We start from the raw sequence: 27,015 nt of genomic DNA, 5'->3' as shown, positions 1-27,015 counted from the left end.
AAGTCATTCATAAAGTGTAAGCATTTATAAAGGCTCATTCGTGAAAGTTGTTATTAACAGTTTAAATCTTCCGCACCCATGTTTCAAGAGCAACATGATCCAGAAGAATGTTTGTAACACATTAAGTGAGTGGGAATCATTGCAGTGTTTGGCTGTCTTAAGTAATGTAGCTACGATGTTGTTATTATAGAAGAATCCGTTTTTTTTTTTTTTTTATGGAAAATGATTACAAATTATGAATAGAAAATGAAGTAAACTACATCAGGAAGAAAACGTAAGAGACAAATGACTGTAATATATAAGAAACATGGGTGATATATAGAGTAGTAAACAAGGATACTAGTGAAGAGAGTACCTCCCAAAGAGCTTCAATTTCCCGCTACACGCAGTGAAAAGTCTCTCTCCCATTTCTCTGGGTTAAGTTGCATAGGGAATTAGCTTTTAGTCAAACTAAATAGATTTGCTTTTAGCATGTCACAATCTCCCCACTTACAGTATCTCATAGGAGAACTAACATATCGTGGGATCAAACTTTCCCCATTACCTTGCCAGGATTAAAAGTTGTTTAATGTCCCATTGGTATGATAATACAAAATGTCTGCTTATCTAGTCCACTGTGCATCATCTCACAAAAGTTGTGCCTTTCAGTTATGTTACGATTATCTACAGAGATTACATTTTGGAAGGGGGGGTTCTATGGAAGAACTTGGTGTAGTTTGAATTCAATCTTGGAGGTATTTTCTATTTCACATCATTTGTGGTCTTATAACTAATTGATTATTCATTATGTATGAAGGTATGACAACATTCCACCACTTCAGAATTAATTTTGCCTGCTGGTTAGCAATGTGAGAGTCCACAGTAAGACCCTGTGTACAGCATACATTTTAGGACACTCTCAGCCTCACGCGACATCCCCCCTTTTCGATTATTTACCTCGCTGGTCCGGAAGGTGACCCGGTAGTTGTACTGTGCTCCCTCCTTTCCCTCATCCAGCTTTTCCCGGCGGATACTGACCGCCACGGGGCCCAAGTTCTCATCAGTGCCAAAGTAGTTCTGATGATCTGAGGGTAAATGGTAAATGACGGTACAACACAAACGTTAGCTGCGGTTTGGATTATGATAACATAAGAAATCTTTATTTTCCATTAAATTCACAAAAGAATACACATTTGGCTTTGGCACTCTGGCTTACAGGTCAAAGGTAAAAACAGACCTGCAACAAACACAGTTCAACTTAACATGATTTGCCTGATTGGACATGCCTTTGCAATCCTTAAACTCCATGAATAGGGCCTACACATTTTAGATTATAACACTAGCAAAGTCAATCAAATTGATCAAATACATGCTAACCCATAAAGATATGCCTAAACCTAGTGTATGAATAAATCAATGAGGAGACAGATATTTCATGTAGTAATGCTCCCTTTGCTGATTAATTGACATGTAGGTTTGCAAAAGACATGTAACTACAGGCTCATTTCAATAAAACCTGCACGGACTGAAACCTGCACTGCAGAAAAAACAGTCTTTGTAGTGCCATTAACTTCACCACGGGTTTCATTATATTCATCCCAAGGATGAAGTGTTTTTCCTCACTCCCTCGACCAGGGGTGTCAAATACACTTTTATCCGGGGAACACATTCGGACTTCAACGCGGTCCAGCGGGCCGCACCATTTCCTCTGTGTCAAAATTTACTCCTAACTGTCTAGCTTTAAAATGTGATTATTAGCGAGCTGGACACAGTCAATAAACTATATAAATGTAGGTTGATTAACATTTCTACATAGTTGCGATTTGGTTTTATTCATGTTAAAGTACACATCTATATCAATCTATATATAGATATGGTCAAATGTCATTGTAATTGCTGTTATTGTGAAGTGAAAACGTCTAGGAGCAACAAAGGCTCAGCCGCGAAGTGGTAGGCCACACATGCACACAATGAATTGGAACGCTGACTGCAAGCCAGACCTAATTGCCCAACATCAGTGGCCGACCTCACTAATGCTTGTGGCTGAATGGAAGCAAGTCCCTGCAGCAATGTTCCAACATCTAGTGGAAAGCTTTCCAAAAAGAGTAGAGGCTGTTATAGCAGAAAATGGGGGACCAACTCCATATTAATGCACACAATTTCCGAATGAGATGAGCAGGTGTCCACATACTTTTGATCATATAGTTTATATGGAGTTTGCTGTCCCACAAAAACATAGCAATCGGAAATCGGTATTTTTGGGCGCCGATTTTGCCGATTTAAAAAGAAATGTATACCTTTATTTAACTAGGCAAGTCAGTTAAGAACACATTCTTATTTTCAATGACAGCCTAGGAACGGTGGGTTAACTGCCTTGTTCAGGGGCAGAACGACAGATTTTCACCTTGTCAGTCTGGGGGATCCAATCTTGCAACCTTACAGTTGCACTCCACAAGAAGACTGCCTGTTAAGATAGGCATTCCTGAAACATTTTGTAGACTTTACATTTTTTTTTTATATCTCTAAAGCTAATTAATTGCACCCAGATTGCTCATTTTAATTGATAGGATACACATAATATTCAATAAAGTGCATTTGAAATGTATTCAGACTCCTGGACTTTTTCCAGATTTTGTCATTGTAAATAAGAATTTGTTCTTAACTGATTTGCCTAGTTAAATAAAAGGTAAAAAAATAAATAATAATTATCCCGAAACTTCCAGTTTCTACACACACACACACACACCACACTCACGTATGACTTTACTCACATAATAACTGTGGATGGAAATGAGGAGTATAATGACAACAAGATGTCTGTATCATGTACGGTTCACAGATCATAAGGCAGGCATGTAAAGATCTAGAAAGGGCCTGAAATGGACATTTACATCATGATTTATGATCTTTCATGAACGTGATACTAATGTCAAATGCATGTCAAACATTCTTCCTCCCAACGAAGTTTCTATGTGAGGATTGCTAGAACAATCTGAGATACCAAAAACATTTTCCACCTACGCAGGCATGGAATCGCTCATCTTCAAGTTTAGTTCAAGTCTGTAAAATGGCTGTAAAAAAGCTATTAGCAACATCTTGGATACTGACAAATGTAGAGGGAAAAACTCATGCACTGCATTGCGGCGGTGACTCAAGGGTGACTAGCTTCAAGAGTTGTTCACCTCAGGCAATGTCACGCACTGACATATGGGACATCTAAGTGCCACGGAAGTCACGGTCAACTAACAAGCTAGACTTATGCAGTCCAAAATGCAAAGTGGAAAATTGCAGATTTTACATGTACCCTGCTATCTCAGGTATCATGTTGATGTCTACTCCAGTAAAACGATTTCCTCATTCAATGAGCAGGTCATAGATTTTCAGAAACGCTCAAATTTAGCTACACATTGCTCGATTCTATGGCGTGACTGCTAGCGTTGTGCATTTGTAAACACTGCAAAGCACATCGTAAATTAACTTGAAAAAACTGAAAAGCCCCATCTGGATCTTTCTTTAAGTTGCTAGAGTACTTTGTAGTAAGGAAACAATTTAGTATTAGGTAGGTAGTCGATGCCTCTCTTACCTTTATTGTAAAAGTACTTGTGGTAGTAGTAAGCCCCCTGGTCAATGTGTTCAATTATGTAGCGCTTGTACATGTCCCTGTGGAAGGCCTGGCTCTCCCTTGACACCTCGAGCACCGACACCCCTGCGTTGGTGCACCGGGTGCTGAGCGATGATTCCACAGAGTAGCCTTGTCCTCCACCCCCATAGCTTGGAGCATAGTCTCCACTCCCATAGCTGGCGCTGCTGGCTTTGCTCAGGGCCACCCTTCTCTCGCCCTCGCCACCAGTCTCGTTACGGAAGTACGGGCAGCTGAGCACCAGGGTATTGCTCTTCCCATCCCCCTCATCTGCGTCCATGCTGGCCTTGTGACCCAGCTCCTCGCAGCTGCCTATGGGAGACTCACAGATGGGAATTGGCGTGGCGCTGTCTCCCAGCCCAGAAGCCGGGGCCTGGCACTGAGAGGCGGCCGATGCCCCAGTGGTAGTATTCTTCCTGCGACCCAGGTCGGCGCGGTTGGCCACCGCCTCGCTGATGTTGAAGAGGACGCTCTGCACGTCGTAGTGGGCGAAGCACTTCTGGAAGCTCAGGGGCCTTCCGAAGCGCCCTCCGTCCTCCTGGTCCAGGTACTCGCCCTCGCTCTTCACGTTCCGCAGCCTCCGGAAGATGGAGGTGTCGGCCTTCTCCGCCTTCATGCGTTGGAGGAAGGACTTCTCCCGCTCACGGCTGTAGAGCAGGGAGCTGTCCACGTAGTCATAGCCCGGGATGCAGACAATGTCACCTCGCGCAATCTGGGTGGCCGTCTGTAGGCTGGGCGACAGAGTGGTGTTGAGACGCAGCAGCTCCGGGAAACTCTGTGGAGGAGGCGCACTGGGTTGGTCCGAGCGGTCCTCCATGTGGTAGCCCCTCAGGGTGCCCACAAAGCCTTCGCTGGCGCCGGACAGACCCTGCTTGTCGAGAGATGATGTGCTCCCATACTCACGGCGCAAGGTGGCCCCAGTGTTGGGGTTGATGGTGGTGTGATCCAAGTCCTCAGCGCCGATGTCGCTAATGGTGACCTCACTGTTGCTCCTCTTGATCCCGGGGAAGCCCTTCATAGGGGAGTGGCTCAGGAGGTCGCATAGCGGATACTTGGTCTCTGGGAACTCAGTACTGAGCAACTCCTGGCTCTTTTGGAGGATGACCTCTGTGCTAAGTTTTGACGGTCCCTTCTGGAAGGTCGGCACCAGGCTGTCATAGCGTGGCGGAGGCTGTGACTCCCAGCCATCCTTTCGCTGGGGCCAGTCCGACACCCTCGCACGGACACCCATCTTGGGCATGGCTGGCGTTCCTTGCACGTTGGCGTTTGGAGGTCCCATAGGCCCCTTTAACGCTTGGAGTTTCTTGTTGAACAGGTTGTCCGACTGCATGAAATAATTGGAGCCCTTTGGTTTGCTAGCTACTCCAGCAAGATTAGCTATATCCTCAGTCCAGAGGCTAGGCACACTCATATCCTGTGTACAGGCACCTTACAGTCCCAAATTTCATGACTGGTTTCCAATACAAGCCATTTGTTATGGAAACTGCTACCATGTAGTATTAGACAAAACCCAAATCTGGGATTTCACTTCGCCAGGTCCATAATCCATAGAAAAGGATTAGATTGACAGATCTGCTCAGGTCTCTGAAGGGCAGTGCAGCATAGAAGGTGAAGATCCTTTCCTCGTCCACATCAAGCCAATAACAGCCACATGGTGATCCTTCGTGGATTCAGATCTTAAAGTGAGAAACATGACATGATTAATTTCATTAAAATTATAACATCAAAATAAAAACAGACCTAAAATTGCATTTCACCTTCAATTTGTGCAAAGGCCTAAACATAATGAACACCAATAGACATTTCATTGCTATTTCGGTTTAATCAATCGGACTGAAGGCCTACAAACAATGCCCATGTACCAATACTAGAACAAAAAGACACTTGTATTGCTTTGATAGGGTTTTTGGCAGCTTTTAACATTGTGGGAATGGTGTGGCTGAAAGATGAAAGGCCTTTTCAAGTTCAATGGCTCATTTGCAATAATTCTGCTGTGAGCTACATGCCTGTGAATGGCCCACAACCTTGTCGAATTTGAAAGATTTATCGCAGTCATCTGATCTGTATTAATGTAACATGACAAACCGTCTATGCAACAACATAGAAAAATGTTATGCATTGAGCGAACACTTCTTAAACTCACAATGAATGCCTTCCAGGTCTTAGAGAGGAGTAACAATGTCATATGAATCATCCTCTATCTCTCTCAAAGTCAACTATTTATCATACTGCCTCTGGACAGTGGACTCACTTAAAATTTTAAAGTTGAGGAGGGCAGGATTTCAGAAAACATCAGAAAACAGCCAACTTAACCAGTATGTGGTTAGTCGTCTTAGAATGTGATTAACCGTGTGAACATGTGACCAACATTTCAACCTTCCTGATAAGTACTGTATGCATTTGAAAGTCATACTAATTGGAACTGTGACGACATTACTGTGGAATTGCCCCTATTACATTTTTTAAAAAAGAGTGGGGGTGTTGATGTTAAGGTAGTTAGATTATTCAGAGGATTTATTTCAAAAATAGGCTACAATGTTCATGAACAAGGAGAAATGTTATTCATTCCGGATTTGAATATCCATAATTCTCAATTTCCTGTAGTAAACGTCGACAGAATTAACACTAGGGGGGTATATTCGTATTTTTTTATTTAACCTTTTTATAACTGGGCAACAGCATAGCCTAGTGGTTAGAGCGTTGGACTAGTAACCGGAAGGTTGAGTTCAAACCCCCGAGCTGACAAGGTACAAATCTGTCGTTCTGCCCCTGAACAGGCAGTTAACCCACTGCTCCCAGGCCGTCATTGAAAATAAGAATATGTTCTTAACTGACTTGCTAGTTAAATAAAGGTAAACATTTAAAAAAAAAAAATTTAAAAAAAAGTCAGTTAAGAACAAATTCCTACTTACAATGACGGCCTAACAAGAGGCCTCCTGCGGGGGCGGGGATTAAAAATAATTTAGGACAAAATACACATCACGATAGGAGAGACAACACTACCTAAAGAGAAACCTATGACAACAACATAGCATGGTAGGAACACATGACAATACAGTACGGTAGCAGCACAACATGGTAGCAGCACAAAACAGGGAACAAACATTATTGGGCACAGACAACAGCACAAACGGCAAGAAAATAGAGACGACAATATATCACACAAAGCCTCCAGAACGGTCAGTAAGAGTGTCCATGATTGAGTCTTAGAATGAAGAGATTGAGATAAAACTGTCCTGTTTGAGTGTTTGTTGCAGCTCGTTCCAGTCGCTAGCTACAGCGAACTGAAAAGACGAGCGACCCAAGGACGTGTACGCTTTGGGAGCATTGGTTGCAAATCTGATAGCCGAATGGTAAAGAACATCTAGCTGGTCGAGAGCACCCTTACCTGCCAATCTATAAATTACGCCTCCGTAATCTAGCATGGGTAGGATGGTCATCTGAATCAGGGTTAGTTTGGCAGCTGGGGTGAAAGAGGAGCGATTACAATAGAGGAAACCAAGTCTAGATTTAACTTTAGCCTGCAGTGTTGATGTGCTGAGAGAAGGACAGTGTACCATCTAGCTATACTCCCAAGTACTTGTATGAGGTAACTACCTCAAGCTCTAAACCCTGAGATGAAGTAATTACACCTGTGGGGAGAGGGGCATTCTTACTACCAAACCACATGACCTTTGTTTTGGAGTGGTTCAGAACAAGGTTAAAGGCAGGGAAAGCTTGTTGGACACTAAGAAAGCTTTGTTGTAGAGCGTTTCTAACATACAATCCAGGAAGGGGCCAGCTGAGTATAAGACGGTTTCATCTGCATATAAATGGATGAGAGCGTTTCCTACTGCCTGAGCTATGTTGCTAATACAATGTTGGAAAATACCAGTCTGAATACATCCCAAATGTCACCCTATTCACAACATAGGCCCCAATACCAGACGGAAAAGTCCCCTACCCTTTGAGGATAAAGAGACCTTATCCTTTCATCTGTGTCTCTTGCCTCATTGTATTGAATGTTACTAATTGGATGCTCATTTGAATTAAGGTTACCTTAAATAGTGTACAAAAAAATTAACTCATCTTGGGTTTGTTATAGGATACTTTGAAAGTGCCACATCCATTCCAACTGGACCTTTGTTTGATTATAAACTAGTCTAAATAGTCTCAGCAAGAGCCAGACCGACTATTGCGAACGAATCCGTGCAAAAACACCTCTAACAGACGGCTGTTTAAAAAGAGCATTAAGCATTCATAACATCAAGGTGTAAAAGTTATTTGCAATCACTACAGATGCAGCCGTGCTACGATTGGACACGGAACACTGAGGGGGCCCAAGGCGGAGCAACCGATGCCATCCGCCCCCAATGATGCCCTATTCCATTATTAAAAACACCCGAATAAAATGAGGAAGAGATGCAATATGAGAAAAGGGTCCTCATTAAAAATGCATGGCCTTGATGTCCGACCGCTTGAGAGCAAACAGATCATGAAAGCGTGAGATGAAAACGGCTTGCGACACATCCTTTTTTCCCCCTTCAGTACTCGTCATGAATCTTCTGAAAGGTTCCTGCCTTGCCATAAGAGGACAACTTTGGTTCTAAGGCTTGAGTCAGTTATTTGATCTACAAAGCCGAATCACGTGGATACGGTTTAGAACTACAATTTCATACTGCTTTACATATCAGTATGTATACTTCCTATTGGCCATCAAGAGTCTGACTGATGCTGCAGTCGGGTCTGACTGATGCTGGAAGTTTGGACAAGCTAAAGTATGATGCTGCACTGCATCGGACTCTTGATTCTTCAATATGTCAATGTTTGTGTTGTAATACGTCTCATTTTTTTGGGGTACAAAAAAGTACATACAGCACTAAATTAAGCAATATGATGTTATGGAGAGACCGACAATTGCAATTACAAACAAATAGTAATTATCAAGAGTCAGATAAATTGCACAAACATTGTGTGCGGGCATCAGTCCATCCCAGATGGTCTTTAAAATAAGACCATCTAAAACGGGGGAAAGAAAACAAATAAAAAACAGACAAACGTGGTCACAAATGAACAGATGACACCGTCCATCAAACATCAGCCTGAATGTAGGCTACAGTCTCGCCACTGCTGGTTAATGACAGAACTGCTCCAGTTGGTTCCACGAACCAGCGGGGCACACAGAGCTGGTCGTTCACCCAAACATAACGGCAATCAATGAGAGAACGGCGCAAATGCTAGGGTAGTGAGATGGTCTGGGGGCAACATTTGGCTGGGAGGCAGGGTAATGTTGTTTTGGTTGAAATCTATAGAATGGACACTCCCGTGTACCCTGACAGGGGTACAGTGAAGTGGATGTCAGTACTGGATATTGGATTCCGTGATTTGAGATGAATGGTGTGTGGCATCTAGAAATGAGCTAGGCCTAACCCGTTGCTGGCTGCAGAGGTCTGTACTTGTTATGTCTGTCTGCATGGCTCAAATCAATTTCACATACAGTTACACTGAACTATAGATTTATACGTGATCTGAAAACTGTACTTGAGCTATAATCTTATGCGATGAAGCTATTATGTTCAGTAGTACAGTTCTTCAGTGACATTTTGGAAATGCTCATGCAGTCCGTTTGTCATCAGACTTCATTAACCACGGGAACGAGCTCACTGGCGCAAGTGGCGATGTCCTTTGGGAACATTGGGTACAGATTTAGAAAAGGCAGACAGACGGACGGACCTCCACTTTGAGGTATGATGAGGTGGGCAAAAACAACGACAGAGAAAGGAGGTCAGTGAGCAGTGGAAGCTTACGCTGTCCAGTTCCAAAAGCCCCAGAGACAAGACAACGCCGCCATTCCTTTGTTCTACTTTGACATTTCCCCTTTTTTGATGTCATCCCTCAGAATGAGTTCCAATTTAGAAAGAGATGTTCCAACCAAACAATGGCCACTTGTACTGTAGTCGACACCCGCCAGCCTGTATAACCTATTATTAAAAAGTCTCACTCCACTCCAGGAATTCAGCCCTCATGTGAAATGAAAGGTAAACCACCCGGAATAAATGTAGAAGTTATTTGATTGGCTGTTTTGGCCCTGATGGACAAAAATGGTCCAATGTGAGCTTTATCTTTACCATTGACCGTATCCAAACCAGGGGGCAAGAATACAACGGCGTCAAGCCTGCTTCCAACACCATACATGGGTGCATCCCTTTAACTGGCAATCCACCCTGGAACTCACATAGCTCCGTCTTATTGATGTGTGAGGGTAAGGTAGCGGGTTCACCATCCATCCTCCCACTGCTCGTCTGCTTTGCCTTGTTAGGTGCACTAAGCACCCAGGCATTCAGGCCCCTGGAAGAACTACGAGATACACCCAGCCGTCCGTGTCAGGGGGGGGTTTCTCCAGGATTTATTCCAAGCGGAGGCAGGCAGGCAGGGTGGGGTACAGACAGGGATCAGTTCATATACACATTCCAGTGCGGTCCTCCAATATGCACTCCACCACGACACACGTGTACGTTTGATTTTGATTCCTGAAGCAGAGGCAAAATAGTATGTGTTTAGTTTCAAATGACTACTCCCTCAAGAAGGCAGTTTGGTTGTGGGGTGGGAGAGGTTGGTCGTCTGTCGAGAACATGGTTTAGTTGCGGGGTTGTAGCTAGTGAAGAGGGGCAGTGGCAGTAGGTGGGCCCAATGAAGGTATGGAGCAAGGCCAAAAATAAACAAAGACAGTAAATGCAGAACATCAAGGAAGTGAACGTAAACACCGATGGCTCCGCAGGGGCTAAATGAAAGACGGACCCCTGGGAAGGTTCTGGGGGGGGGGGGAATAGTGCATCTGGGCGTTAACATTGGTTTTGTTATTGTTGTGGATATGTTCTCTTCTGTCGGTCTTTCTGTTTACTATATAAAATAGACCACAGGGGTATACTACAAAGCAGGATCAATAAGCTTGCCAACTAACTTGCCTAAATACTTTGAAATGGCCATAGTCTAATCGAGTCAACAACCAAAAACACAAAAGTTTAGATTTCTTAATTAATTAAGTTTAGATTTGTTCATTTAAATTTATTTATGGTTGTTGAACAAAGTTAGCTGGCTAACTCATTGATCCTGCTTTGCAGTATACCCCTCAGCACCCACCCTGGGCTACTTCAAAAGGTTGGGCCAAGGGCTATTTACATATCACAGTAGCAGAGTAAATATACCTTTTACCCCAATAGCCAAACCCCAATAGCAAAACTGGGCAAAGCTAGTTGAAATTACGTAATTTCAGGTTGTACGTTTATTGGCTTCTCACAGTGGCTGCTCTTCCATATCCTAATGTACATGTTACAGGTATTCATGTTGAAGAATAAAGTACTGTATCATTACTTCCAAATCAGCCTATGTCTGCAGTCTCCAGCAGTTTTTGGCAAACCAAGTAGTCAATGCGAGGGGCTGCCAATAAAGCTCTCGTAGACTTTTATTGAAAGTGGGATGGCTATGTTCTGGCTCTGCTGACTGGCCCAGTTGACTTGGATCAGCTGTTCAAATAAATCAAGGCCAGAACTCACCAGAAGCCCTTTCCTCCCTGCGAGCTAACCCCCCGGCCAACACAACCCTCCACAGCTGAGCTCTAGGCAAGCTGCCAGGTGGAACCAAGATAAGGGGGTTTGTTTGCATAGATAAAGCACTGATGACATCTTTCAACAAGTTATGGGAACTGTATGTTGGGCTAATGTTTGACTAGCAACATGGTTCTCCAGGCTCGATCGCTTAAGAGCCCACGCAAGGAGCTCCCAGCTGAGATGGAACTGCTGGACTAGGACAGTGTTGACTTCTGTTTGTTTCTTTTAGGGGGTCTGACATTTTGTTCAACTCCCCCATCTGGACTTCTCATGCTGAGAAACACTCCCACGTTGTTCTCCTTATTTCCCTTAACAGGAAGCATTGGAATTCGGGGGCAATTAAGTGTGTTAAGGCTCAGTTATTCTAATTTAGACCTTTTAACGTAATGCCTACCATATGCCTTGCAGCATGCAACAATGCCACTCTCTTAGAGGCTAAGGACCAGACGGGGATGTGACTGTGTTGTTACCATACAATTTGGAACTAGTTTCATAACTATAGCACAAGGATGGGATGCCCAAGACCCAAAACATTTCATCTGCATATCTGTTGCTGTGTCTACCTATAAAAGCTCAAATCATGTGCCATGCATTTCCTGTTTCGTTTTTAAACGTCAGCACACCGAACCCAAAACTTAGTCCTGGGGGGCCACTATGTAAGCAGCAGACTCTTCGTGAAATGGCTTAGGTTTTTGCAATTCGTTGAAATATAAAAACTACGAAATCACCTGAAAAAGGCAGCATCAATCCATTGAGAGCATCATTTTAAAAATATGCGCTTGAAGACAAGACCAGGGGAAAAGCCCTGTTTGTGAAGGGAACACGGTCTGGAACGAGACTGTTTGAGGAAATGGACTACAGGTGAGCCTGAAGATACAGATTAAAAAGGCTTGCAGGTTGGTCAGGCATTGTTTGGAAAGGACAGGTGCTCGAGGTAAAACGGTGTCACTGCATCTTACCACACAGCAAGGAAAACAGTAGGAAGACATTTTAAAAAAAATGTATTTTTTAATTCTCTCCACTAAACAGTACAGCTGCTACACAAATATGAACTTTACAGCATTCACAGGCCTGTGGACAAATGTGTCTGCGTGGTGGTAACTGTTTGCTGCGTAACAAGAAACACAAAAGAAATGGGTCAGCCCTCGGTTGATGACATCAGTTGGGTTGCCACTCATAACACGGCTGGTTTTGGGCTCGTCACTTGATGCTGTTGCAGACACTTTGCTCCTGGGCACATAGGAGGGTGTGCACAAAACATACAAGAACAAGCCCTGTGCACGCACAAAGCCTTGGTGTTCCCTTTCATTTCGATATTGATTTTATACTAAAAGGGCAGTGTGCTATCTCCAATGACAATGGAAGCAGCGACAGAGGGGGAGAGCGAAACGAGAAGACGGAGAGGCTGTTTTTTTGCAAGCCTATTTACTGCCGGGATTTTCCCAGAGAGATATTTGAGGAAAGCCGCCTGTTGCATTGTCTGTTGACATAAAATTAACCCCATTGGGTGGGAACGAGGAGGAATCATTCATGCTAGAATGCTAATGAAAAATAGGAGAAAGAGAGGCGGCAACTGAAGTCTCCTACGAAGATGAAAAAGGAGAAGAAAGAAAAAAACAGAGCAGCAGGTAGCTTGGTTGCATTCCAGTCGCTCTGCTTTGCCCGAATGAAGTCAAGTCAGTCATCCCATATCGGCCTATAGCTAGGCCTAGTTGTCAAACAATAACACCTTTAAGTAGAAGTACATCCATCCACCCCCAGAATAGTCAACCATCTGGTGACTGAGAGGGAGCACTGAACAGAGAGCTAGCGAGACTCCCCTCACACCCTACTGTGAGTGGGACGGGATGTGGAGCTAGCTACCCCCAGTGTGTGTCCTCCCTGAACAAATGCCGACACCCTCCCCCCTCCCCGAAACTCTCAACCCCACAACTCCTGTCCCCAATGTTCCTTTGGCAAAGGAATCACCTCATTTCCATAACCACACATGTAGGCTGTCCTGCTGCATCGTCTCTCAACTGACACCCTTTCACGATCAGACGACTCACACAATGGAGTGAGGCGGCGGGATGGGGTGGGGTGGGGACGGACACCTTCCCAGTTGGCAAGAGAAGCAAGACTTGGCAACTGTGTAGCTACGGTAGGAGAGGCGCAGATTTAGTAGTTCTACTGATTCAAGAGGGATTTTCACAAGAGTACAAGGTTCGTTTTGTCACTGGAAAATGGCAATAAGTTCCAACAGATGAGTTATTACAGTTAAGATGGATGCATAGGAAAACCTGAAAGTTGACATTGCCGTAAACAAACAACATGATGATTTCTTTGACACTTCCATATGGAAATGAGCCCAACACACCCACCCACCTGTACATGCAAACAACCTGAGACACTAATAGTAGACAACACAGCTGCCATCCTACCCAAACATATGGAATTTCATGTACTGCTCTATTATTTATCTGCATAAAAAAATTGAGGTTTAAGATTCTATAAAACACTGAATCTTTTACATTTTAAACTTTTGTGAAGAGGTAGTGAGACCATGTCAAATGCAATTAACTAAATGTAATTAGGCTTTTTCTGTCTTTTTCAACCAAAATCGGGTTGCCTTTTTAATGATTCATTCACATTATGAATAATGCCACGGCTCTTCTCTTATTACCTCCACTGGTAAAGATTTGACCCGCAATTAGGGCAGCTGCTTGTCTGTTTTTTTCCTTCCGTAGTGAATATATAGTACATGAGAGAGAGCGAGAGACTGACAAGAGGAAGAAAAAAATTAAATGGAGTGAATGCCTGATTGCAGCTCGTGTAGCTTCGCCCCTACTGATAATCCTCTATCCTCCTTTTGACAACATCTCCAACTGCCGAACTGATTGGGAGGCATTAGCATGTGTATAGAGAAAATGGACACCGTGACATTCAGCTTATCAGGACGACAGATACAACCTGATTGTGTCGCCCACAATAACCCCAGTTCACGGCGCAAACCCCCAATTTCTGAAGGACTGAAAGAGCCTTTAGAGGGGGAACAGCAGGATTGAAGAAGGACCTTTCAATTTATTCTGGGGGACAAAATAAAAAGAATTGCACCCCTTTAAATTCCTGAGGTTTAGAAAGACGCAGAGGAGGCAAAGGATCTGGTGCTTTCAGAGCTTCAAATAGGACCTTCTATGGGCCATATGCTGTGGCTGCATATTTTTGACTTCCTGTGGATTTCAGCGAAAGAATAGGACAAAGGTATGGAGGGAGAGAGATTTTTCATAGAGATCACAAGCGGAGGTCGCGATTTTGGCCGGTGTGTGTGTGTGTGTGTGTGTGTGTGTGTGTGTGTGTCTGCACTAAATTCACCTCCCCACTCCCTTTCACTTGGAAGCGTGTTTTGGAAGCGTTACCAAGTCTGACGAGAGATCATCTGGGATCAACCAAAGTCTAAGAGAAACATCCTCGACAAGAGCATGATGCTTCTACTTAATCCTCAAGTACACCGCCACCAGTGCCTCCATTTAGACAGACTAGAGAGATCGGTCTCTAAGTCAATAAGTAACACTACTTCATCCGTTTTACACTGGTCTTAACCGTATAAACATCTTGCAATACAAGGTTTGATGCAGATGTGGGCTTGATTCTGTGAATCAAGCCCTGAAAACGTCTGTCTGGTGCAACCTAAAACAGGCAAAAAGAGAAATTTCGTTCAGTTTGTTTAGACTCTAGGGTGGGGGGGGGAGCTGTAAATAATGCTAATTTAATAATTCTTCTACATGCTTAAAATGCAGTGGTATATTTTACAGCGGTAAATATGAAAATAAACGTGAAAACACCCCCACCTCTCAGTCATGGTTTAAACCGTTTGTATGTGGTGGCACTGTCCATTCAGTAGTGCTGAATTTCAGCCACAGCTGAGCTCCTTTACACATAGGGTTTGCTTTGTACTTCCTCATTTTCAACATTGGTTTGCCATGCGTCTTTAAAAAGCTTTTGATTTACCATTGTTGGCTTTTGTCAGTCAGCTGTTTAGTGCTCATTGCTTTGTTTCAGGTGCATGCGGGTACTGGTGTTCTTAGTAAAAGTATTTGATTTTCTAGAAATATGTTTTCTTTCCTTTATTAGCTGATGGTTGACACTAACACTAGACAACTAGCCTACAGCTGGACACCAATGCGTATCCAATTCATCCAACAGGTATATACGTTAATGACAGTAGGCATATCGTTCACTTTAGGTTAGAAGCATTCGATTTTGCAACGGCATAGGCCTACGTTATTTTGGGATTTGTGCCCGTGAGAACTGTTTTCACGGTGAAACATAAATGGCATGTTACGCAGGCATAGCTGCACATGCAGGACATTTTCCCAGATAGCTAAGATCAATGATTCATACAGGGTTTAAGTTTAATTGTTAAATGTTTAAAAATGACACGTTACACTGTCATGAATGTAATTAAATGTAAGAAAAGGTCGTGTTATGTCACATGATCTGTAAAGACTCCAAGCATTAACACATTAAGCACAAGTTATTTTTACCAGTACACATTCACTACCAGTAGGCCTATTCAAAGTGCATGGTAATCCACATTTTAGACTGGTTTATAAGTTGACCGTGTGTGTTAGGGTGATCATTACGTTTTCCCAAAACAGTTTCAGACGCATTTTAAGTGTCCCGGCTTTTCAAGCAACAAAAAAAGGTAAATTTGTCAGCAAGACGCATCAGTTAATGTAGGCCTAATCAATTGTAAAAAATCAATGAATGTTACAGATGTCCATTCATAAATTGGTGCGAGTATACATGCAGTTGTGTATACTGGAATCATTTCAGAGTGCACATGCACCCTACTTTTTTATTAATTGACTTTGTACAATCAGATGAAAATACCATGACTGGTAATTCATTTTGACTGTTTAAATTAAGTGTTTATTATTAGGCCCATAAAAATAATGGTGCAAGCGTGTGCACTCAATACAGACCAGTCCCCACCTTCCCTAATGTCACAGTGTATTTCGCACTCTGCTTCTCTGCACACATGCAATATTAAAACTAGCGTCATTGTTACTTATCGCTTCAGAGTGCTTCAAAACGCCACGCAAGATCTCGGCATATAGTTCACTTTCGGTTAGAAGCATTTGATTTTGCAACGGCATAGGCCTACGTTAATGGTTTAAGCCCACAAAAAAAAGTCAGCGAAAGCCAGTCCCAGTGGTCACAATTTTAGGATTACTTTGTCAGTCTTTTGCTCAATCACACAACAGCAGATTCGTAAAAAGCTTTCAGAAGGCTTGTCTCTTCAAAACATATTTAGGTGTCTAACCCTCAACCACTCTCCTTAGGCGTAAAATGTGTGGTTCCCATTATACTAATCCACATTTAACACAAACACGAATCACCGGCGGTTGTTCTCCACACCCCATTGAAAACTTTCCAGGAGACAAGTCTGTATTTTTTAAATGATCTCTGTGTGTGAGGGAGGAGTGTGTGTAAATGGACTGTGTGTGTGTGTGTGTGGGGGGGATTTTAAAAAAAAGGAATAAGAGTGGGACTGATAAAGATGGAGAGAGGAGGGAGAAAAAGCAATAAGGGGAATAATAAGAGGGGAGAGATACAAATGGAGAACGAACGACAGACATAGGAAGGAGATAGAGAACAGGAGAAAGACAGTCTTTAGGTCAACCCTTTTCTTCTCCTAACACCAACAATATCCTAATACATATTTGGACACGTTCACTCTGCAGCCACAACAACCAGAGACTAAAAAAGACCTGAATGACCCTGGTGACCCCAGACTGTTTATCAAGATACACTACATGACCAAAAGTATGTGGACACCTGGTCCACTCTTCCGGGAAGGCTTTCCACTAGATGTTGGAACATCCCGATCGACAAATAATTTCTGTACGGACCTCGCTTTGTGCATGGGGTCATTGTCATGATGAAACAGGAAAGGGCCTTCCCCAAACTTTACATTTAGCACTATGCATTGGGGCAGGTAGCGTTCTCCTGGCATCTGCCAAACCCATATTAATCCGTCAACCTGCTAGATGGTGAAGCATAATTAATCAATCAATCTAGAGACAAGCTGTGCTGACATTGCGTCCACAGGCAGTTTGGAACTCGGTAGTGAGTGTTACAACTGAGGACAGATGCGCTGCGCGCTTCATCACTTGGCGGTCCCGTTCTGTGAGCTTGTGTGGCCTACCACTTGGCGGCTGAGCCGTTGTTGCTCCTAGACGTTTGCACTTCACAATAACAGCACTTACAGTTGACCGGGGCAGTTCAAACAGGGCAGAAATTTGATGAACTGATTTGTTGGAAAGGTGGCATTCTATGACGGCACTATGTAGAAAGTCAATGAGCTTTTAAGTAAGGACATTCTACTGCCAACGCTTGTCTATGGAGATTGCATGGCTCTGTGCTCGATTTTATACACCTGTCAGCAATGGGTGTGACTGAAATAGCCAAATCCACTCATTTGAAGGTGTCCACAATTTTATATATATGGAGTAGTTTCCACTTGAAAGAGGGGGTGTGGATAATCCTCTTCATCAGGGTATGTATTAATGGACAAAGCCATCAATCATGTGACACCACTCATTTCTATGTGAAGACAGCCAAATTAAAGTGGTTAAGATGGCATCTCATGGAAACATAACAGCAGCAGTTTGAGCTACTCTAGAAAGTGAGGTTGCAAACTCTCATTGAGTAACTCATGGCCGACCGGAGTACTGCAGGCTGCCATTACAAACTCAATTATCCTTATATCTGTGTGTGATTTTAAAATATTTGGTTCAATGACATACAGTGCAGTCGGAAAATACTCAGACCACTTAACCTTTTCCACATTTTGTTATGTTCCAGCCTTATTCTAAAACGTAAACTACCGTTCAAAAGATTCGTGTCACTAAGAAATGTCCTTGGGATGCTGCCAAGAATGCCAGCATCCCAAAGTCGCCTCAACAATTTGGACGTTGAGACTGGTGTTTTGCGAGTACTATTTAATGTAGCTGCCTGTTGAGGACTTGTGAGGCGTCTGTTTCTCAAACTAGACACTTCAATGTACTTGTCCTCGAGCTCAGTTGTGCACCGGGGCCTCCCACTCTTTCTATTCTGGTTAGAGACAGTTTGCGCTGTTCTGTGAAGGGAGTAGTACACAGCGTTGTACGAGATCTTCAGTTTCTTGGCAAATTCTCGCATGGAATAGCCTTCTTTTCTCAGAACAAGAAAATACTGACGAGTTTCAGAAGAAAGTTCTTTGTTTCTAGCCATTTTGAGCCTGTAATTGAACCCACAAATGCTGATGCTCCAGATACTCAACTATTCCAAAGAAGGCTAGTTTTATTGCTTCTTTAAATCGGAACTACAGTTTTCAGCTGTGCTAACATAATTACAAAAGGGTTTTCTAACAATCAATTAGCCTTTTAAAATGATATACTAGGATTAGCTAACACAAAGTGCCATTGGAACACTGGAGTGATGGCTGCTGATAAATACAAATTAAAAAAGGAATATCTTATCAGCCATTTCCAGCAACAATAGTCATTTACAACATGAACAATGTCTACACTGTATCAATTTGATGTTATTTTAAAATGGACAAAAAAATGTGATTTTCTTTCAAATAAACAAGGACATTTCTATGTGACCTCAAACCTTTGAATGGTAGAATACCCCTTAAGGACAAAGTGAAAACAGGTTTTTATACTTATTTACATAAGTATTCAGACCATTTGCTATGAGACTCGAAATTGAGCTCAGGTGCATCCTGTTTCCATTGATCGTCCTTGAGATGCTTTTACAACTTGATTGGAGTTTATCTGTGGTAAAGTCAATTGAAAAGTAAAGTCAATCATTTGGAAAGGCACATCGGTCTATTCAAGGCCCCACAGTTGACAGAGCGTGTCAGAGCAAAAACCAAGCTCGATGTTGAAGGAATTGTCTGTAGAGCTCCAAGACAGGATTGTGTCGAGGCACAGATCTGGGGAAGGGTACCAAAAAAAGAAAGTATGCAGCACTGAAGGTGCCCAAGAACACAGTGGCCTCCATCATTCTAAAATGGATGAAGTTTGGAACTGCCCAGCCAAACTGAGCAATCTGGGGAGAAGGACCTTGGTCAGAGAGGTGACCAAAAACCTGACGGAAGGACAACCATCTCTGCAGCACTCCACCAATCAGACCTTTATGGTAGAGTGGCCAGACAGAAGCCACTCCTCAGTAAAAAAAAAGGCACAAGACAGCCCACTGGAGTTTGCCAAGAGGCACATAAAAGGACTCAGACCATGAGAAACAAGATGCTCAGGTTGGAATATTGAACTCTTTGGCCTGAATGCCAAGCATCATGTCTGGAGGAAACCAGGCACGGCTCATCACCTGGCCAATACCATCCCTACGGTGAAGAATGGTGGTGGCAGCATCATGCTGTGGGGATGTTTTTCAGCACCAGGGACTGGGAGACTAGTCAGGATTGAGAGAAAGATTAATAGAACAAAGTACAGAGAGCGCTCAGGACCTCAGTCTGGGGCGAAGGTTAACCTTTCAACAGATCAATGGCCCTAAGCCTACAGCCAAGACAACGGGTGAACGGCTTCGGGACAAGTTTCTAAATGTCATTGAGTGGCCCAGCCAGAGCCCGGACTTGAACATCTCTGGAGAGACCTGAAAATAGCTGTGCAGCGACACTCCCCATCCAACCTGACAGGGCTTGAGAGGATCTGCAGAATGGGAGAAACTCCCCAAATGTTTTTCAATTCACTATAATGGAGGATCCTGTTTTCTGCTGACAATGCAATATGTACTGCTGTTGGCCTTAAACTTTCGTGGCTTCAATGAGAGGGTGCGGTCATTCTCCCTTGATGTGTGCAATAGGCCACCACACAATGCAAACATTTTGCAATGGAAAACAAAAATGAGTTTCTTATTGGACAAGTACAGGTAGTGCATCCCTGTTTCAGTCTGTGTTATTCTAATTGTCACCTAACGAACATGACCTAGTTACCCACCATGTGCAGATGAAAGCAGTGCCAGCCACAAGTTGAGTGATCTGCTGGAGTGTGAAAGCAGGGTCATTCAACTACTCTCACATGCAATAATTCACATGGTTTTGAAGTTAAATAGTGCAGGAAAGAGGGAAGGGTAACCAAATGATTAGGCAATGATGGAATAGGGAAGAGAGTGGAAGTATATGAGGCAGAGAAACAGGGAGAGATGGAGATTGTATGATCACAGCGAGTATGTTTATGCCTCTCTACTTCCCCGTCTCTAGGCAACAACCAACCCGATTGGACTATTTTCTTCAGAGACAGCAACCGGTCGTCTGGGAAGGCGTGCACCGTATCATTGAAGAGGAATTTGATTGACAGAATGTGCCTCTCTGTTTGGCTTAAGGCCTGTTGGGAAAACATTTTAGAGGGGGATAGACTGTAATTTAAGCTCTTTCAAGCCTGTATAAAGTGTGGCAATGCTTCAACACATCTGGTGGTTGGGCATGTGTGTGGGAAACCAAGAGTGGGAGTGTTTGGGGGGGTATAGACAGCAGATGTTTCTACCACCTGACACTCCCATGTTAAAGAAGTGACGTGCCAACTGTTCGGCAGCCCGCTGTGCCAAAGTCAACAAGCTACGAGTCCGTGGTCCACTTGAATAAAGGGTGTGTTGCGTATGTGTGAGTGGGCAGAAGGGGGGGAGAGGGCAGATTTTTTTTCTCCCAGAGGGCCCTGTGTAAAGGAGATAAGCTGGAAGAAAAAGATAAAGAGATGGTGCCTTTGCTTTCAAGATTTATCATGCTGTATTCACCTCGTCATCTTTGATGGCAAGAGCCTAAAAGCAGGAAGACTTTCATGCCTGTCAGGCGAGCACACATTAATCCACGCTAAAGTGTGTGTGTGTGTGTGTGTGTGTGTGTGTGTGTGTGTGTGTGTGTGTGTGTGTGTATAAAGGCATGGTCCAAAAAAAATGTACCTACTGTACACACAAATGATCATAAACGTTGTAACAGAATGAAAGGCTTTCTCTGGAGCAAAACATAAAACTGTTTAAAGGTGTCGTAAATATGGCTGCCGAGCTGAAGTTCAATGACAGCAAGTTATTTCCATTCCTGTGTATGCTAGTGGAGGGGTATGGTCTGTCCATTCCTGTGTATGCTAGTGGAGGGGTATGGTATGTCCATTCCTGTGTATGCTAGTGGAGGGGTATGGTCTGTCCATTCCTGTGTATGCTAGTGGAGGGGTATGGTATGTCCATTCCTGTGTATGCTAGTGGAGGGGTATGGTATGTCCATTCCTCATCTAGGGAAAGAAAAAAACAGAGCTGTCCAACTTTACAAAGTCAACTGTAGGTTTCATCAAACAGGCTTCCTTTATCATGCAACTATCCTCTACAATAAGGTAAAAATAAAAAATAAAGTGCTTAATTTGTCTTCGCGGACTCTCAAAACTCCCATCCTAAAGCTGCTTGCATGCAACGCTAACGACGTAAGCAATTTAGCCATCGCTAGCTTTAATTACCGTTTCCCCACTCCGCGGAGCCAGAACACCTGCACTGTCAACTCTGAAGTGAACGGGAAGCTTGATGCTAATGACAGACAGGCCAGGGGTTCTCTTGTGGTGGTTACAGTGAAATATTAGATATCTCTGTTTGACATTTAGGTCTCGCTGAGAGAGTACATTCGGCCTCTGAAGGACTGGGGCTTTCTTTAACAGCTAGACCCAAACATTTTAGTTGGTTGGCCTCCATGCTCTAACCTTTTCACGTGTTTGTCTGAGCTGTATAGCAGGCTGTAGGCAAATCCTGTGGTGGCTGTCATAGCCATAATGGTTGGCAGCAAAAACAGATACGGGACGAGGATATCTGTGCTGCCTGACTAGGTTTTTGTTTGTCTTTGTTTTTACAGGTCACACATGTACAAGAGTAACCTGTACAAGTGTGTGGTGGGAAAATGTAAATGTATTTTTTTGCATATAGCAATGAGACAACCGCGGAGAGTGGGGTCACGGCCAGGGATCAGCCATTATTGACAGCGACCCTGGAGCAATTAGGCTTAAGTGCCTTGCTCAAGGGCAGAACAACGTATTTTTCACCTAGTCGGCTCTGGGATTCGAACTAGCAACCTTGCGGTTACTGGCCCCTAGCGCTAACCGCTAGGCTACCTGCCACCCTGAGACAGGGTGTGTGTGAGTCACTAACTGGAGTTTCAGAACTCCCTCTTAACAGTTTGTTTGTTTTCCTGTTCCAGACTGATAGCAGAAGAGCACACCTGTACATGGAGGAGTGAATTTTTACAGCCGCATAGCAGATCTTTCTGCAAACTGACCAATGACTATTGCAGTGTTTTCCACAAGCACACGGAGAAGCCAGCCAAATAGAAAAAGTAGCCGGCCAGGCTCCCAAAGGATTAATTATCGGAGTAGAGGACCTTGTGCATTTCAGGTACAATAACAACTTGATGTTTACATCCCAGGACAAATTAGCTAGCAACTGCAAGCTAGCTAGCTAAATTGCCATAAATGTTTAATGCTTTTTGACCTGTCCCCAAATTAATTTAATTGGTTCAGTTTGTTTGGATATTTCAACGTTAGTGTCGTGATCGCGTTTGGTGTGGGGGGACAAAATCAATTTGCACATGATGGCGGATGCACGCTCGAGTCTGGTGTAATGCTCGATTGCATTTTCAACCAGCAACTGTCAAGAAATAACACTGATCAAATGTTTTCACACTGTTAGTGTTACTTGCATCAGTTGATGCAAGTAACAATATGTACAATATGATATTGTATTGTACAATATGATATAAAAACACAGGGAAACTTAATTTTGACTGCACTTGGCCTTTAAAGAAAGATGTAAGAGTCAGTGGACTTCCACAGGCGTCAAGCATCCTTTTAATGGGCATTTTCTCAGCTATTTGCAATACAGGTATGATTGAAGAATGAAGCAGGTGTTAAAACATGGGCTTTGCTACACAGAAAGCAGCAGATGACTACTCCATTGTCAACACTTGGATGAAATCTGTAGACCTATATCAATATCATATACAGTGCAGTGACAAAGTATTTCCCCCCTTTCTGATTTTGTCAATTTGAATGTTATCAGATCTTGAACTAAAACCTAATATTAGATCAAGGGAACCTGAGTGAACAAATAACACAACAATGACATACTTATTTCATAAACAAAGTTATGCAACACCCAATGCCCCTGTGTGAAAAAGTAATTGCCCCCTTACACTCAATAACTGGTTGTGCCAACTTTATCTGCAATGACAGCAACCAAATGCAGAGCAATTACTTTTTCACACAGGGGAATTGGACGTTGCATACTTTTATTTATTTAATAAAGTTATAATTTTTTTGTAAACTCCGGTTTCCTTTATCTAATATTATGTTTTGGTTGAAGATCTGACAACATTCAGCATAAGAAATATGCAATTTGGGAATTTCAGAAAAGGGGGCAAAGACTTCTTCACAGCACTGGAAGCATCATTAAGAGAACAAATTTATTCAGTTAGTTCGACATCTTTTAAACTGGCTCTAACCATTAACTAGTCAAGCTTGCTATTCGTAAATCAGAGCATAGAAAATAGCTGATGCACCCCCACTCCGTAGCTGTGTGTTTCATATGCAGCTACGGAGTGGGGGCGCCAGGGTCTAACAAACTTTTTCCCAGACATGGTGTAGCTCTTATGGGGTCATGCAGTACCTATAAGGTTGGCATGCCTTCTCTCCATATTCAGCTATTAAAACAAGCTACATTTGGTTATTATATGTATTTAAAAAGCGATGTAATATAATTTAGCAATGCAAGTCATTACTTTATTCTTTCAAATTGTATTATATTAGTTGCATTCATTTTTGTTTCTAAAGTATGTAATTGAGAAGATGCCCCGTTAAGACAAACTTTCCAAAAGAGAAAGACCTGGCTAAAGTAAGCTAGCCAAGACAAATGCTAGGCGTCTTTTTGCAGACTATCAACAGTAACCAACATATTGCTAGTACGTTCACTATCGGAGGTCAAACACTTTAAATAAGCTCAGCGAGTAGATTGATGGGTGCTTCTCTTTGCTCTTGACAGCTCACGTGTGCTGTGTGAACATTACTTCTGTACCTGCCGGTGGGGCGGGAGTAACAGCCTTGGGGCGGGAGTAACAGCTAACGAGAAGTGCACAAAATATGTTTTACCTCCATGTTTCTGGTTTGCAATGCTCATTACTTTCAACAAATGTACTAAAATCAGCCATGTGGTGTCGATTTGAATAATTAATGCTATTGGTTAGGAAATGTATGACAATGAACCATGAGCGACCATCGCAATGTTGCACAAACACAATATTTTGCCATACAATATTAAAATCGGACTAAAATGGATCATCTTATGATATTAGCCATCACTTTCTCATCTCACTGTAATGGGAATGTAGTAGGAGGTAGTTTTCCCCGATTTCAATGACTATTCATGCATAACCCAACCAATCAAGTGTGCTCCAGCTGTCCTTGTCATGCGTGCTCCTCGTCTCTTGATATAATTTTTTTTTTGTTATTCTCCTCGCAAAACGGCAAACTCGTCACATTTCCATGGTTTGACATAAGGTAATTAACACTCAAAATCATAAACATAGATTTCTAACCACTAACCTGTCGATACAAGTGAAAGTAAGAAGCTGGTCCATCAAGGTAATTGATTAAGGCATAATTCTAATATCATATATAGATTTTAAAATCAGTCACTTTAAAATCAGTCACCAGACGAATAACCAAGACTAGCTAGCAGGACACTTGAAACCTATGCTGTAATTTAGTGACTAGATGGGCTAATATCTACATAGGCCCATTATCAGCAACCAGCAACCATCACTCGTGTTCCCAATGACACGTTGTGTTAGCTAATCCAAGTTTATAATTTTAAAAGGTAATTATTAGAAAACCCTTTTGCAATTATGTTAGCACAGCTGAAAACTGTTGTTCTGATTAAAGAAGCAATAAAACTGGCCTTCTTTAGACTGGTTGAGTATCTGGAGCATCAGCACTTGTGGGTTCGATTACAGGCTCAAAATGGCCATAAACAAAGACCTATCTTCTGATACTCGGCAGTCTAGTCTTGTTCTGAGAAATGAAGGCTATTCCATGCGAGAAATTGTCAAGAAACTGAAGATCTCGTACAACACTGTGTACCACTGCCTTCACAGAACAGAGTAAACTGGCTCTAACCAGAATAGAAAGAGGAGCAGGAGGCCCAGGTGCAAAACTGAGCAAGAGGACAAGTACATTAGGTATCCTGCATGTTTTCACTGCATCACAGTGGTAGTCCCATAGGGTGGCGCACAATTGGGCCGGCATTGTCCGGGTTAGGGGAAGGGGTTTTGCTTGGCTCATCGCACTCCAGTGACTTCTTGTGGCGGCCGGGCACCTGCAGGCTGACTATGGTCGTCAGTTGAACGATGTTTCTTGCTTCCGGGTTAAGCGTGCATTAAGGAGCACGGTTTGGCGGGTCATGTTTCAGAGGACGCTTGACTCCACCTTCGCCTCTCCCGAGCCCGTTGGGGAGTTGCAACGATGAGACCGTAATTGGATATCACCAAATTGGGGCGAGAAAGGGGTAAAATACAAACAAAACAAAAACTCAAATTTTCAATTACTCCTCAGTTGAGTTTACTTCACATTTAGGTAGCTAATGTAATGAATTTGTTTGCTAGGGCAAGTCTAGATAGCAATAGCTGTATTGTGCCCACAGTGAAGTTTCAGTCCGCTGGGTGCATCTCTACAGTATGGGCATATCTCTGGGTGACGTAGACATCCCCATGCATGCACCATATCAAAATATCATTGATTAAATATTGCACCGTCCCATTCTCTGGGCTCTGTCTGCAATCATAACCAGTAATATCTACCAGGAATAATATAACAATGAATTATGAATGACCACTGGAGTCTGACACTCCATTTAAAAAAATATATATATATAATATACATGAGATTTATTGCATCACTCAAAATCTTGCCAAATTATATTCTGCTAGAGGGGTTATTAATATGATTTATTTTTATGATTTATATGAAATTCAGGTCATGAGCATACTTTGAAATTAATAAGGGAGAGGTTCAAACGTAGGCTAAGTCTGGCATAAGCGTAATCCCACACTTTACAATAAGTTGGAACAGTGTTTCCTCCGACACATTGGTGCGGCTGGCTTCTGGGTTAAGCGGGCGGGTGTTAAGAAGCGTGGTTCGGCGGGTCATGTTTCGGAGGATGCATGACTCGACCTTGCCTCCCGACCCCGTTGGGGAGTTGCAGCGATGAGACAAGCGCGAAATTGGAGAGAAAAGGGGGGTAGCAAGTGAAGCCGTACAAAGGAAGAGTAGAGGTCAGACTGAATGACGGAGAGAAAGAGCAATAACTGAGCATCTGAAAACAGAGAAATCATTAGTAGAGTGAGAGAAGACACAGCAGACAGCCACTGAAGAAATAAAAGATTGAGTGAGGGACAGAGCAGACTAAAAGCCTCAAGAGAGACAGAGAGCAGAAATAAGACAATGACAGAGGAAGAGTGGAGCGAGTGAGTGAGAGAAAGAGAATGCATGTTTAATGCCCCATTGGGTACATCAGAGCCCATCCCCGACCCGGAGGCAGGTCTGGAAAGCCTCAACCAAGACAGTGCTACCCCCCCTTTACTTCTCCCTCCACTTCCCTCCTCAGGGAAAATAATTTGGGGGAAGGCATGGGCTCTGCCTGCATCGAGGCCTCCTTCAGCGAACATGTCTCCTGGAGCAGTATGTCCAGAATCTCTGAAGAGTGGTCACCTTTGACCTCGAGTCTTTCAGAGCTAAATGATCT

General features: G+C 43.1%; 1 protein-coding gene across 4 annotated transcripts in view; it reads right to left on the bottom strand.

Annotated features, from left to right (window-relative positions):
* LOC118389126 (signal-induced proliferation-associated 1-like protein 2) overlaps positions 1-27,015 on the bottom strand; it is a 101,887-nt gene that overhangs the window by 58,472 nt on the left and 16,400 nt on the right. For all 4 annotated transcript variants that reach the window (XM_052527430.1, XM_052527433.1, XM_052527432.1 and 1 more), the window contains exons 2-3: positions 3,563-5,295; positions 937-1,064 (exon numbers count right to left, since the gene is read on the bottom strand). In XM_052527430.1, the coding sequence (XP_052383390.1) occupies positions 937-1,064; positions 3,563-5,030 (1,596 nt within the window). In that variant the 5' untranslated portion in view covers positions 5,031-5,295. The remainder of the gene's footprint in view (positions 1-936; positions 1,065-3,562; positions 5,296-27,015) is intronic.

This window comes from Oncorhynchus keta, chromosome 10 (assembly GCF_023373465.1).
Source record: "Oncorhynchus keta strain PuntledgeMale-10-30-2019 chromosome 10, Oket_V2, whole genome shotgun sequence".
NCBI lineage: Eukaryota > Metazoa > Chordata > Actinopteri > Salmoniformes > Salmonidae > Oncorhynchus > Oncorhynchus keta.
This window is presented reverse-complemented; position numbering and strand designations above follow the sequence as displayed.